Source organism: Pelophylax lessonae (genome assembly GCF_965119305.1).
Source record: "Pelophylax lessonae genome assembly, chromosome: 2".
In the NCBI taxonomy this organism is placed as follows: domain Eukaryota; kingdom Metazoa; phylum Chordata; class Amphibia; order Anura; family Ranidae; genus Pelophylax; species Pelophylax lessonae.
Window position 1 is genome coordinate 391,914,346 of NC_138769.1, and position 15,043 is coordinate 391,929,388.

At 43.6% G+C, this 15,043-nt stretch overlaps 1 protein-coding gene across 3 annotated transcripts in view; it reads right to left on the reverse strand.

Annotated features, from left to right (window-relative positions):
* Window positions 1-15,043, reverse strand: part of RPH3AL (rabphilin 3A like (without C2 domains)) — a 393,784-nt gene that overhangs the window by 13,719 nt on the left and 365,022 nt on the right. For 2 of the 3 annotated variants that reach the window (XM_082245575.1, XM_082245574.1), the window contains exons 8-9: window positions 14,659-14,844; window positions 4,705-4,758 (exon numbers count right to left, since the gene is read on the reverse strand). In XM_082245575.1, the coding sequence (XP_082101701.1) occupies window positions 4,705-4,758; window positions 14,659-14,844 (240 nt within the window). The remainder of the gene's footprint in view (window positions 1-4,704; window positions 4,759-14,658; window positions 14,845-15,043) is intronic. The other variant, XM_082245576.1, reaches the window with a different exon arrangement.

Consider the following 15,043-nt stretch of genomic DNA (forward strand, 5'->3'; position numbering starts at 1 on the left):
TAGGAGCGCACTTAACCCTTTGATCTCCCCTGATGGTAACACCTTCCTTGCCAGTGTCATTTATACAGTGACAGTGCATTTTTTTAGCACTAACCACTGTATTGGTGTCACTGGTCCCCAAAAAGTGTCACTTTTGTCTAGCACAATGTCACAGTCCTGCTAAAAATTGCTACTAGAGTAAAAACAATGAAAAAAAAAAAAAAAAAAAAAAAAGGTCCATAAATCTATCCCATAATTTGTAGACGCTATAACTTTTGCGCAAAACAATCAATATACGCTTATTGTGATTTTTTTAAACCAAAAACATGTAGCAGAATACATATTGGCCTAAATTGTTGAAGAAATTTTTACATTTTTATATTGGATGTGTTTTATAGCAAAAAGTAAAAATTGTCACCCTTTTGTTGTTTATAGCGCAAAAAAAAAAAAAAAACTGCAGAGGTGATTAAATACCACCAAAATCTAGCTTTATTTGTGGGGAAAAAAAGGACGAATTTTATTTGGGTACAGTGTTGCACGACTGCGAAATTGTCAGTTAAAGCATAGCAGTGCTGTAAGGCAAAAAATGGCCTGGTCAGGAAGGAGGTAAAACCTTCCGGAGCTCAAGTGGTTAATGTCAAGATCCACCTCGATGCCTGACCAGCAACATGCCCTTAAGAGCCTGACCCAGCCGTTCCCCACCCTTTCCACAGTCAGAGACTCACACTGGAGCGCCAGTGCAGAGCAGCGAGCCAGTGACTGACAAAGCGCACTCTCTGCTTACTGAAGACTGAGATTTGAAAGAACAGTGGCCTTTGATAACAGTATCGGGGGACAGCCGCAGCATCCGATTGATGCTGCATCCACCTAGAGGAGTATGAATGTTTGTTTTTTCATATACCACACTTTTCATTAAGGAATTCTCTGCAGGAAGAGAATCTAAATTTAAAGTAGAGATATGAACTATAGCAAGGTGGTCCAACTATCCAAAAATCTTTTTTTGGTTGACTGATCTCTTAACATCGCTTACCTACTGCACCTTACATTGCCAGAAATAGGCTTGCTGTGTGCAAATACAGTGTATTAGAAATGTGCGTGGGAAGAATAAAGATTAGGAGAAAAATCTTATCTTTGCATAAAGTGTAACATTCTTTCTGCTTGGTACATAAATTTTGCCAGCATGAAATACACTTAGCCAGCTTCATGTTTTCATGATCACATCCATTAATCAGGCTGCAAACTTCAGATAATCACTGGATAACAAACAGAGAAAATGTGCACAGTTGATCTCAACAGTAGACCTAAAGCCATCAATTTGTCTGATAAATCCTACGGAGGGCCTGAGAAATGATGATATTAGTAAAAAACAAACCCCATGCACTTACAGGAGTATAATGGAGGGGTCGTCTCGGAATATGGCATTGAACTCATTTAGTGCGGCCAATTTACTCCTCAGCAATGTGTTTTTTTTACTTCTACACACTGATTTAACTGGATGACTATTCAAATTAGAAAACTCAAAATAACCTTGAATGACTTTGAAACCACATAAAATGTGGCAGACACACTGAGAATAGAGATTTACCACTTTTCCCTTGCATAGATCCAGTTTGAAATCTGTGACTTGATGAAGTGTGTAAGAAAGAATTTGATATGAATTCTTAAATTCAATTATTTCTACCTGCTGAATCTGCCTTGTCCATGCTCACTTCTAGAAATATGTAAAACTCTGTCGAATAAACGTGACTTAGTTTGTATTAGCTCAAAGTCATGGAGTTCAACGTGGTTCAATCTCAATAAGAAAAGTTTCTATAGCCTAAACATTTTTTGGTTTAGATAGAGTGAGTGAGGAAGGAATGAAAGTGAGTTTTTTATGTTTTGTCTATCTCCATTGGAGACATTTTCCTTAATTTTCTGTCAAAGAGACACAACAAGAAACTAGAAAATACATTTCCCCTCTTAGACAGTTATCATGAACAGGTGTCCTTATTGTAAGATTTCCCCTCACTTCCTGTCTGCTAACAACTTTCTGATTTTGGACTTAACTTCTGTCTCAGTAACAATGGTCACCGACAGAGAGAGAGAGTGAAACTTTCCAGCAGGGACAAAGACAGCAATGAAAACCTTCAACTTGTAATCAATTATCGGAAATAATGTTACCTACTACAGCCCTCAAAATGTCTACTCACCTGCTCGCATTTGGCGAGTGGAAATAAGCTGAGGGCAAGTAGAGAGTGGGCGCTGAGAGCAAATGAGTGCTCAGATCTCCAGCTGCCTGAATGACAGGAGTGATGCTGCGGTTACTCCTGTCATTTTGAAAAGCACACAATGCAGGCTGCGATCCTCTGCCTACTTCCTGGCTCTGGTCACAGAAGAAATGAGGCTGGATGGCCGCACTCTGATGCAATCATCTTTTATTTTTTGTAGTAAAAACAATGAATTATACAGCAAACGGAGGTGAAACAGCAGAACACAGCTAACGTGTTTCACACCTGGACTAGTGCTTAATCATATCTATTAAATACTACAAAGAATAAAGGTGATTGCATCGGAGTGCGGCTATCCAGACAAATTTCTTCTGTGTACTCCTGTTGCAAACAGGGCCGATACCCGATCTATACTCAGAGGCAGCTGAGCAACAAGGGAGGTGAATTTTCAATGAGAAGTTCTTCACTCATTAATTTCCTGGCTCTGGTGAAGGCTGCTTCTTGTGTGGGCAGGAATGGGATGCGGCCAGGTTCTGAGAACCCTCCACCTGCTCACCCACCCACCTGCCTAAACCTCCCACCCGTTCGGTCACTTCCCTGCCTGCACTCCCGTAAGAAGAAGATGTGAGCTTACCAGGAGCGAGTGTAAGCTGAGGTAAGCTCAGCTGACTGTATTTGATTTCATTGCTCCTGCTCCCTGTCCAGCACCATAGCACAAGAAGAATGGGACTGGAGCAGGCTGGAATTGAGAAAGGGGTTAACATTACCATGTCCACCAATGCAGGTGCAGAATGGGGGGTTAGTGGCAGTGAGAGTTAACACCTCCATCCCCACATGCATTGGTCTTATTGGCAGTGAATGTTAACCCCCACAAGTTGTCAACTAGAAATTGTCAAATGCCATTCTTGACTTCCTGTAATAGGGGTCAATAAGTTCTGGTAAGTGAGCTGTGTGCACGCATGCTGGTGGAGAGGAAGCACAATCAGTCACTTTAAATCTTCATGTCTTTACCTGGATTCACTTTTGATTTTTCTATTTGTTAAAGCATTGCCATTATTTATGCTAGGTAGTGATAGAATTGGCACATTCACCGTTTATGGTTTGAGCACCTATATGTTTATTTTTTTTGTTGCATGATTATATTTTGTATGTTAAATTGGGAGCGCAGTTATTTATCATTCCCTTTGATTAGCAATAAAAACCTGACAGGAGATCTAACTTTTTCACTTTCATTCTATTATAAAAAAAAGTTTTGGCTTAACATCTACACCACCATTGACTTGAGTTGTGCTTTTTGCATTTTTAATCACATTCTTGTTTTGAGAAAGTCATTGTTTTGTCTTTTCTACCTGGCCAAAAACAGGGATCACACAGAAATATAAAACAGTGATTTAGGGGTCTTGTATTTTAGCCTTAAATTGGAAAGTCCCACCATTGAGGAAAGGAGAATGGCACCATGCATGCTCCCCAGCAACCATTGGAGTGCCATTGGGCTTTAATATGCTAACAGCTCCATACACCCAAAAACACTAGCCTTCACTTTGTCAGAACAGAAAACAGTTCATCAGAAGAGGTTAGAGCAGAGAAATCTAAGTATCTGCTACTTGGTATAGTCTAATCCAGAAAGAGCTAAAGTTCGAAGAAGCACTGGCTTCTGCATTCTTCAGCACCTGGGAAGCCCTCACCCCTATTTCAACTGAAAAGGATTATGACAATACAAGTTTGGTAGTCCATTGAAACATTCCTCTTAATAATCATAAATGGTTTTATTACTATGCACATTCTATATCATACCTGAATCATTTATGTATCTGTGATTTAAAATTTAAGGTTATTTAAAAAGATCATAAATATTGAATAAAATGCTATACATAACATTTTGTAAGAGTAACAGTGTTTTAGAAAAAGTGCCCTATACCATCATGCATTGACTTTGGTTAGATTCTGGTTGGTTAGTTGGTATGAGTTCCAAATAAAGTAATAGCTAAATGGTCTAATCCAGAAAGAGCTAAAGTTCGAAGAAGCACTGGCTTCTGCATTCTTCAGCACCTGGGAAGCCCTCACCCCTATTTCAACTGAAAAGGATTATGACAATACAAGTTTGGTAGTCCATTGAAACATTCCTCTTAATAATCATAAATGGTTTTATTACTATGCACATTCTATATCATACCTGAATCATTTATGTATCTGTGATTTAAAATTTAAGGTTATTTAAAAAGATCATAAATATTGAATAAAATGCTATACATAACATTTTGTAAGAGTAACAGTGTTTTAGAAAAAGTGCCCTATACCATCATGCATTGACTTTGGTTAGATTCTGGTTGGTTAGTTGGTATGAGTTCCAAATAAAGTAATAGCTAAATGGTAAAGTTAAGTATTAGTTGGGGATTAATAATGTTACAGAAGAAGAATAGCTCAACCCTGGCATACGCAGCAGGATTGATGTTAGCAAAAGCAAAATGCTTTTAGTGGTAGGTTATCATAGAGGAGCAGGGCATATTTAAAGCAGTACCCAGTTTGTGGCGAGCTGCATTTCTTCTTCTCAAGTATTGTGCTGTCTTCTCTTCTGATGAAATACATAAATATGTGATACTGAAATTTAGACTCATAACATGCGAATTGCTCAATAATAACTACATTATCAACCTGGGCTTTGTTTAATATCATCTGTTACAATGGGAAATTTATAAAGCATTATTCATATGATCATGCAGAGTAACCTTATTCTCTCAGCGACTCCTAAAAGAAAGTCTCCATCATCTATGTAATCATCTAAATGTGGTTTTGTATTGAAACGGAGAGGGACATCCAGTGTGTAACATTTTAATCCTAGGATTAAGCCCAGGCCTGTGGGTAAATGCATATCTGTTCATGCTTTCCAGCTGAGTATAGTTGCTAGCTTTGAATTTTTTTTTTGCAGTGCAATCCATTTTTTCTTAGGATGTGTGCAGTCTGTGGGGCATAGGATGAGCCCCTGTTGGAGTTCAGCATCCAATCTTCCATAATGGATCATTCAGGCCTTGCGAGCAGCATACCCCTTACTTTTGCCTCTTTTCAGTCTATTAACAAAGGTGCAGCCCCACTGAGTTCATACACAAAAACTCTGATATGCTGCTGCTCCTTGTCACAATGTTTTAATGACCCCCCCCCATGCTGTGTCCACTGTGTACTACATCATCGTGATGGATCTTCACACTAACATTACAACAACAACCTTTTTGCAAATACAAATGAAGCCACAGTGCCGCACTAAGTCACTTTTGTGTGGTCCCTAACTCTATGAATAGCTGAGTTCCAAATTATGAACAATGTAGGCTATGTGGGACTTTAAGTGAGACACCAGCAGGTAATGCCCAGCGTCTCCATCTCTGTATCAGAAAAAAACAAAGTTTGAAAGGATTAAAAGAGGTGCATGGAAGCCAGCCAGCCCCCCGTCTGATGTACTCACTCTCCAGTCTGCCACCAACCAAGTAGACCTGTCTCATGATATAAATAAAGAACAGGGGTTTAGTTGACACGCATTTGCAAACGCATGTGTAAGCTGCAGGGCCACTACACGCAGTGGCGTAGCGTGGGTTGTCAGCACCCGGGGCAAAGCAAGTAATTTGCGCCCCCTAACCTGCGTGATTTTAGCATTCAGTCTCTTCCACTAGATTAGTTAAAGAAACCCTTACCCCCTAAGCACATGAATTGTTTGTTATGAAAATACTGATGTAATTAAAGTAAAATGCATCTAAAATACAAGTTTGAATGACCATCGTGCCCCCTTTCAATGCAGAGAGACCAGCCTGCCCCCTTTCAATGCAGAGAGACCAGCGTGCCCCCTTTCAATGCAGAGAGACCAGCGTGCCCCCTTTCAATGCAGAGTGACCATCGGGCCCCCTTTCAATGCAGAATGACCAGCGGGTCCCCTTTCAATGCAGAATGACCAGAGTGCCCCAATTCAATGCAGAGAGACCAGCGTGCCCCTTTCAATGCAGAATGACCAGCACGCCCCCTTTCAATGCAGAATGACCAGTGTGCCCCCTTTCAATGCAGAATGACCAGCGTGCCCCCTTTCAATGCAGAATGACCAGCGTGCCCCCTTTTAATGCAGAATGACCAGTGTGCCCCCCTTCAATGCAGAGAGATCATCATGCCCCCTTTCAATGCAGTATGACCAGTGTGCCCCCTTTCAATGAAGAGAGACCAGTGTGCCCCCTTTCAATGCAGAGAGACCAGCGTGCCCCTTTCAATGCAGAATGACCAGCACGCCCCCTTTCAATGCAGAATGACCAGCGTGCCCCCTTTCAATGCAGAATGACCAGCATGCCCCCTTTCAATGCAGAATGACCAGCATGCCCCCTTTTAATGCAGAATGACCAGTGTGCCCCCTTTCAATGCAGAATGACCAGTGTGCCCCCTTTCAATGCAGAATGACCAGTGTGCCCCCTTTCAATGCAGAATGACCAGTGTGCCCCCTTTCAATGCAGAATGACCAGTGTGCCCCCTTTCAATGCAGAATTACCAGTGTGCCCCCTTTCAATGCAGAGGGACCAGTGTGCCCCCTTTCAATGCAGAGTGACCAGCGTGCCCCCTTTCAATGCAGAATGACCAGCGTGCCCCCTTTCAATGCAGAATGACCAGCGTGCCCCCTTTCAATGCAGAATGACCAGTGTGCCCCCTTTCAATGCAGAATGACCAGCCTACCCCCTTTCAATGCAGAGAGACCAGCGTGCCCCCTTTCAATGCAGAGTGACCAGCGTGCCCCCTTTCAATGCAGAATGACCAGCGTGCCCCCTTTCAATGCAGAATGACCAGCGTGCCCCCTTTCAGTGCAGAATGACCAGCGTGCCCCCTTCAATGCAGAGAGATCATCGTGCCCCCTTTCAATGCAGAATGACCAGTTTGCCCCCTTTCAATGCAGAGAGACCAGTGTGCCCCCTTTCAATGCAGAGAGACCAGCGTGCCCCTTTCAATGCAGAATGACCAGCACGCCCCCTTCCAATGCAGAGAGACTTACCTGCAGCGGCGGCTTTTCCTCAGTTCCCCGCGTCTCCTTGAGTCCTCTCGCCTCCTCCTTGGCCAATAGCATGCGTTTGCCTTTCGGCCAGTCAAGAAGCGGGTCTCGGAACCGCTTCCTGATTGGCCAGGAGGAGGATCCGTGTGATAATAGCGAATTTTCATTCGCTATTGTCACACAATGGGTGGGCTTGGGGCGCACTGCTCTGCGCCCTGGGTCCACTCTTTTTTGAAGCCTATTAGAGCCTCTGGCTCTAATCAGGTGATTAAAAAAAAAACCCACTCTGACAGCGCCAGGCTGCTGACTCACTCGCTGCTAAACTGACTGAGCAGTGAGGAGAGGCGGCATAGGCGGGGCTTGGCTTGCAACACCACCCCACCCTACACCAATGGACAGGTGAGGCACAGTCCAGCCCCGCCCCGACCCGCCATTTTCAGCCATAGGGCGGCCGCGCTTGACATCTCCCAGCCTAAAGATGGAGGCAGCCGCAGACAGTGTGTGAATGTCAGAGTCAGACAGACAGAGTGACACTGTGGATGCGCCCCCCCAGATGTTGCGCCCGGTGCGGCCCGCCCCCCCTGCACCCCCCACGCTACGCCACTGACTACACGGCACCCTGTGTTACCTGCAGTCCTAACACTTTCTAATTTGAGTGTCTCCACAATGGAAGCACATAGCTGCTAATGGATGGATGGAGTTCCAAATTATGGGACACAAGGACCAAATAAGTTGGAATCTGCCTCTAGGTAAGCCTTTCAGCTCACGCATTGCTGTATATGTTCCATAGTTGGAAAACCTGATAGCTTAGGTTAGTGAACTCAATTTACAAAGGTGACTTGAAGGGGCAGTGTGGCTTTACATATATTTTCAAATGCATGCAACAAAAACCCTCTGTTTTTTAACCTGAAATGTTTAAACAGTTGAGTTAGTTTTTTTTATGCAAACTACCTGAAGAGTGTGTTGGTGCACATTTGCATTTCTAGTGTGTAAGGTTTGCCATAAACAGCCAGGCCATAAACAGTCAATGCAGGGAGGCGAAGGCGGGCATTTGGGTCATGTGACCGCTGTGATTGGCTGTCGCAGCAGTCACGTGATTGTAAAGCTCCCGATTGCAAGTATGCATTGGGAGATTTCTGGTCCATGCCAGTTACTGTGCAGGGGGCACGCTCTCAGCACAGAAAAGTGTTTACATAGGGCAGCATATATGCAGCCTCTTGGTGTTAAGCCCACCTGCCGAGAGGCCGCTTACAGTGGGAATTGAAAGTTTGGGCACCCCAGGTAAAAATGTGTATTAATGTGCATAAAGAAGCCAAGGAAAGATGGAAAAATCTCCAAAAGGCATCAAATTACAGATTAGACATTTTTATAATATGTCAACCAAGGCTAGATTTTATTTCCATCATTTACACTTTCAAAATAACAGAAAACAAAAAAATGGCATCTGCAAAAGTTTGGGCACCCTGCAGAGTTAATATCATGTACTGCCCCCTTTGGCAAGTATCACAGCTTGTAAACGCTTTTTGTAGCCAGCCAAGAGTCTTTCAATTCTTGTTTGAGGTATCTTTGCCCATTCTTCCTTACAAAAGTCTGCCGGGATTCTTTGAGATTTCTGGGCTGTCTGTCACGCACTGCTCTTTTAAGGGCTATCCATAGATTTTCAATTATATTGAGGTCAGGAGATTGTGAAGATTGTGAAGGCCATGGCAAAACCTTCAGTTTACGCCTCTTGATGTAATCCCCCATGGATTTTGAGGTGTGTTTAGGATCATTATCCATTTGTAGAAGCCATCCTGTCTTTAACTTCAGCTTTTAAACAGATGGCATCAAGTTACCATCCAAAATTTGCTGAAATTTTATTGAATCCATTTTTCCTTCTACTTGTGAGATGTTCCCTGTGCCACTGGCTGCAATACAACCCCAAAGCATGATTGATCCACCCACATGCTTAACAGTTGGACAGAGGTTCTTTTCATTAAATTATGTGCCCCTTCTTCTCCAAACGTACCTTTGCTCATTCTGGCCAAAAAGTTCAATTTTAACCTCATCGGTCCACAGAACTTGTTTACAAAATGCATCAGGCTTGTCTAAATGTTCATTTGCAAAGTTCAAACGCTGATTTTTGTGGTGAGGACGTAGAAGAGGTTTTCTTCTGATGACTCTTCCATGAAGACCATATTTATACAAGTATCTCTTTATAGTGGAATAGTGTACCACAACTCCAGTGTCTGCCAGATCTTTCTGGAGGGATCGTGCAGTCAATTGTTTTTCTCACAATCCTGTGAGCTGTTTTGTCTGATATTTTTCTTGATCTTCCAGATCTTGCTTTAACTTCCACTGTTCCTGATGACTGCGATTTCTTAATTACATTCCGAACAGAGGATATTGACATCTGAAAACGCTTTGCTATCTTCTTATAGCCTTCTCCAGCTTTGTGAGTGTCAACTATTTTCAGTTTCAGTTTTCTAGACAACTGCTTAGAAGATTCCATGGTGCGCATTGTTGGGGCAAAGTTATATGAGTCTAGGCATTTAAAACCTTTGAGATTGACAACACCTGGTCCAGATGATGATTGAGAACAATCCATGACACTGGCAGGCCTCAGCCTTGCAAAGGGGGCAGTGCATGGTATAAATTCTGCAGGGTGCCCAAACTTTTGCAGACGCCATTTTTTTGTTTTCTGTTATTTTGAAAGTGTCAGTGATGGAAATAAAATCTAACTTTTGTTGACATATTATAAGAATGTCTAATCTGTAATTTGATGCCTTTTGGAGATTTTTCCATCTTTCCTTGGCTTCTTTATGCACATTAATACAAATTTTACCTGGGGTGCCCAAACTTTCGATCCCCACTGTATATGCACACCACCAGCGGGTTAAGTATGGGTAAAAACGCCATACATTAAAAAGGCAGTGAAGGTTGTCTAGCAGAAATAATGTACATGACCCAAGGCTGCAGTGATGACTTCCCCTCACTTCCTGTTGACCATGTTTTGCCTGACAGGAAGTGAGGGGGAATTGGCAACAGCAAGACATACTGAAATAAAAATTCTTTCTTTTCCTACATTATGGGACACACAGCCATAAATCATAACATATGGGTTATACAGCCACCCATAGGAGAAAGACACTGGCAACCAATCAGAATTGATGACCCCCCTATATAACCCCTCCCACACAGGAAGTACCTCAGTTTTTTCGCCAGTGTCTAAAAGGTGAAGGTCGCTGTGGAGAGGTGCTCCACATGTTTGTTATATTTCAAGGAAGAAGAAAGAAGATTATGCTAACATACCCCAAACAAAGATTACTGTATCTTGGACTAAAAGATGGTACCTGAGCCTCTGGAAGCCAGATTCCTGCTGCGGGACTGGTGAGTCCATTTTAAATATTTACTCAGCAAACAAATCTTAAAGGTAAAAATTGCAAACTGTAAATATTTTATGCACTGTTCCCTTTAATAAGATTAGAGACTTGTGCCAAGTGTATTTCTGCTTGTAATTACATTTATTGTAGCAGGTTTATACAAAGTATGTTTAAAGCATAATGTTACACTGTTTCTTACCCTGAGCTGATCACCTCAAAAGGTATCAGCTGTGACAAACAAGATTCAGCCTAAGCTGCTCTCACCCCATGTTTGCTGTTTTCGCCTTGGCGTTAAAGCATTTGCATGTTCATCTCCCGCTTCCTGGCAGGATTGTTCGCGTGCGCGGGAATCTTTGCTTTTTACAAACAGGTGTACGCCGCATAGGAAGGCGGGTTTGAACGCAATGTCGTGCATGTGGACGACACATACATGCCGCACATGCGCGATTCAGCATAAAAAGGCGCAAATTTAAAGGAACGGTTTCCAAACGTGCTAGCCTCTGTCAGAGGCAGAAGAGGACACAGAGCAGCAGCAGCTGGGTTGCGTGAGTCACTGTGGGTGTATGTTACTGGCACAAACAGGTCCTGTATCTCAGGATAATCATTGCTGTGTGCTTTAGGCTGTATAAGCTTGGCACAGCCTTGAGTACACTTTAAAGGTAGTACCTCAAATTTGTCTTGCTATAAAGCAATGTCTGCCCGAAATAGGGCTGGGGGAAGCACAGTTGGAAAGGGCAACATAATGTTACCATCGGGCCTTGAAGGTCCCAGTCGTGCTTCCACTGTGTCTACTCTTCTTGATAAGCCAGAGGCATCTAGCCTATCTGAGCCATTCCGATTATCAGGCATAGTAGCTACGCCATGTACTTCTGCCACAGCCTATGTTACCAAGGACGATTTGGCATTAGCCAGCCTAGAGGGTAGGATTGCTGACATGAATGCAGCACCACATGGAGGAAAAAAGCGGCTTAGATCCCCCTCTCCTGAGCCGCCCCCTAAATCAGTTCAGGATTGGGCAGAGGATGTAGAGGATGTAGCTGAGGGTGACCCTATGGAAGGTTAAGCTGAAATTTCCACTTCCGGGGAGTCAGAGCAATTTCCATGAGCCTCTCAATCCCAGAGATTGTTTACTGGCTAGCTTCCCCTTTTAGGGAGAATGCCTTTTTGGTGAAGACCTGGATAAGTATATCCAAAAGATCTTGGGGAGGAGTACATTGCCACCTGTAAAGAGGAAGAGCAGGCATCCTTCCTTTGAAATCCCCAGCACTCATAATAACAGTGCTTCCAATTCCAGACAGTGGCGACGGCCTCAACTGTCTGCATCCGGACCCAAGCCTTCAGGGCAGGGTCAGAAAAAGCCCTGGGCCCAGAGATCAGCCAAATCTTTCCCTAAGCCCTCTCAGTGAAGGGGCGCCCCCACTCGCCTGGGTGGGGGGGGGGAGGCTCCTGCAGTTCTCAGGGGTATGGGAGTCGATTCAGAACAACTGGGTCATCTACACCATTTCACAGGTATACAAGCTGGAATTTCAGGTGTTCCCACATCCTTGGTTTGTGAGGTCAAGCATACCAACAGATCCCCTGAAAGAAAGATCTCTCTTTCAGGCATTGGACCAGCTGAGAGCTCAGAGGGTGATAACCGAGTTTCCAGAAAACGAAAGGTTCAAGGGTTTTTACTCAAGCCTATTCATAATCCCCAAACCGAACGGGGATGTGAGACCTATTTTGGATCTCAAGGCCCTGAATCAATTTTTGAACGTTCGTTCTTTCTGCATGGAATAAATTTGTTCAGTCATAGCCTCCCTGCAGGGAGCAAAATTTCTAGCATCCATAGACATCAAGGATGCATATCTTCATGTGCCTAAATTTCAGCCCCATCAAAGGGTCTTCATTTTGCGATTGGAAACCATATTTTCCAGTTTGTGGCCCTGCCCTTTGGGTTGGCCACAGCTCCAAGAGTGATCACAAAGATCCTAGCTCCAGTATTGGCTGTTCTAAGGTCCCGAGGGATATCTGTAATAGGATATCTGGACGATCTATTGCTAATAGATCGATCAGCGTCGGCTCTATGCCAAAATATCCTTCAAACAGTACATTTTTTGGAACGTCTGGGTTGGATACCGAACTTAGCAAAGTCAGCATTACAGCCAGTTCAGCGTCTGGAATACCTGGGGCTTCTTGTGGACACAGTGCAGGCAAAGATATTCTTGCCAGCAAGAAGGGTCTCAGACCTGAGGGGTCATTTTCGGTCTATAGTAAGGCTGAGATATCCTTCTATATGTCCTTGCATGATGTTACTGGGGAAGATGGTGTCCACATTCAAGGCAATTCCCTATGCTCAATTCCATGCCAGACCCTTGCAGAACAACATTATGTCTGTGAGGAACGGAAAAATTCAGTCCTTTGACTGGTCCATATTTCTGCTACCATGAGTAAGACAGAGTCTGAATTGGTGGTTGTTAACCAGAAATCTGCACAGGGGGAAATCCTTTCTTCCAGTGACCTGGAAGGTAGTGACTACAGATGCCAGTCTCTCCAGCTGGGGACTGGGGAGCAGTTCTGGAGGAAGCTACTGTCCAGGGGAAATGGTCTTGGGTAGAGAGTCGTCTCCTCATCAACATTTTGGAAATTCGTGCAGTCAGTCGGGCTCTGAAATTTTGTACGCCCAGACTTCGGGGTCACCCTGCCATGGTGCAATCTGACAATGCCACGGCCGTGGCTTATGTCAACCATCAAGGAGGCACAAGGAGTGGATGAGACCAGAAAGAGGTGGATATTATCCTGTCCTGGGCAGAAAAGTTTGTGCCATGCCTGACAGTAGTGTTCATTCCAGGACTAGAGAAATGACAGGCAGATTTTTTGAGCCCTCAACAGATGCTTCTGGGGGAATGGTACTTATCACAAGATTTTTCAATTACTCTGCCTACACTGGGGGGTCCTAGACGCAGATCTGTTGGCGTCCAGGTTCAACAACAAGTTGGAGAGATTTATGTCCAGGACCAGGGATGCACGGCCAGTCGGAGTGGATGCTTTGGTCACCTCTTGGGAGGAGTATTCCCGGATCTATGCCTTTCCTCCAGTGCAGCTGATACCACGTTTGTTGCACAGGATCCAGTTAGAGGGGAAACCAGCAATTCTGGTAGCTCCGGCTTGGCCAAGGAGGATTTGGTATGCACAAGTCCAGAGGTTGGAAAGGTTCCATGTTTTCCTGTAAAGGCACATTTTACCAGAGGAGTAGGTGCCTCTTGGGCACATCGCCATTAAGCTTCTATGGCTCAGATTTGCAAGGCGGCGACCTGGTCGTCGGTGCATACGTTCAATCGTTTCTATAGAGTGGATGTTGGGACCCAGGAGGAGTCTGCTTTTGACTGCAGTGTGATGCAGGCGGCGGTGTAATCCTTCTTTTAGGGTCAGATGGTGGTATTTTTTGGTGTCTCCCTCCCCTCAGATGCATTGCTTTGTGACGTCCCATATGTTATGATTTATGGCTCTGTGTCCCGTGATGTACAAAAAGAAAAACTGATTTTTAATTCATACTTACCTGTAAAATCCATTTCTTGAAGTACATCATGGGGACACAGAGGTCCCTCCCCTCTTCTACGGGGTCTTTTATTGCTTACTACAAAACTGATGTACTTCCTATGTGGAGGGGTTATATAGGGGGTCATCAATTCTGATTTGTTGCCAGTGTCCTTCACCTATAGGTGGCTATATAACCCATATGTTATGATTTATGGCTCTGTGTCCTGTGATGTATTTCAAGAAATGGATTTTACAGGTAAGTATGAATTAAAAATCAATTTTTTCCTTACTAGATTAGGGGAAGGTTAGAACCACTATTACATTTTTATTTTTGTCTGTGTTGAAATGGATCTCTCACTTGCTGTCCAGACAGGTCTAAGAGATCCCCAGATAGCAGTAAAAACATAAGAGACTTTAACCCCCTTTCCCACTAAAACTAGACAGAAAATATTTAGCTTTAAATAAACTTGAATATGCACAGATTAGAAATAGCCAACCACAAGTAACATTAGTGAACAACTGAGGAATATTGAAATTAGTATTCTGCAAATCATCATTTTGACAACATGAATTTAAAATTTCTCACCTGGCCCCCTCCTGCTGATGTCACTATCATAGCCTTCAATAAATTCTCCTGGATAACTTTCAGAGGCACTCACTGTACCTCCTCGATCACTGCCCAGACTAGTCAGACTGCCAGACAAGCCACTAGAGAGGATTCCTCCAAAGAGTTTCCTGCTGGTAGGTGTCAGTGTGGGTTCAGTACTTGAAACTGGGGATGAAAATATGGAGATCCACATTAGTGTTCAGTGTTTAGACATTTCCTGGCACATTGTAAAGTAAAGCCCCCCCCCTTTTTTTTTTTGTTTAGTTTCTTTCTGCAATTTGTGTCCCGTTGGGAGGAGGATTTCTATCCATTTGTGTCCCATTGAAAAGTGTATATAGGGTGTGCTGATATGGTGAGTTTTGCT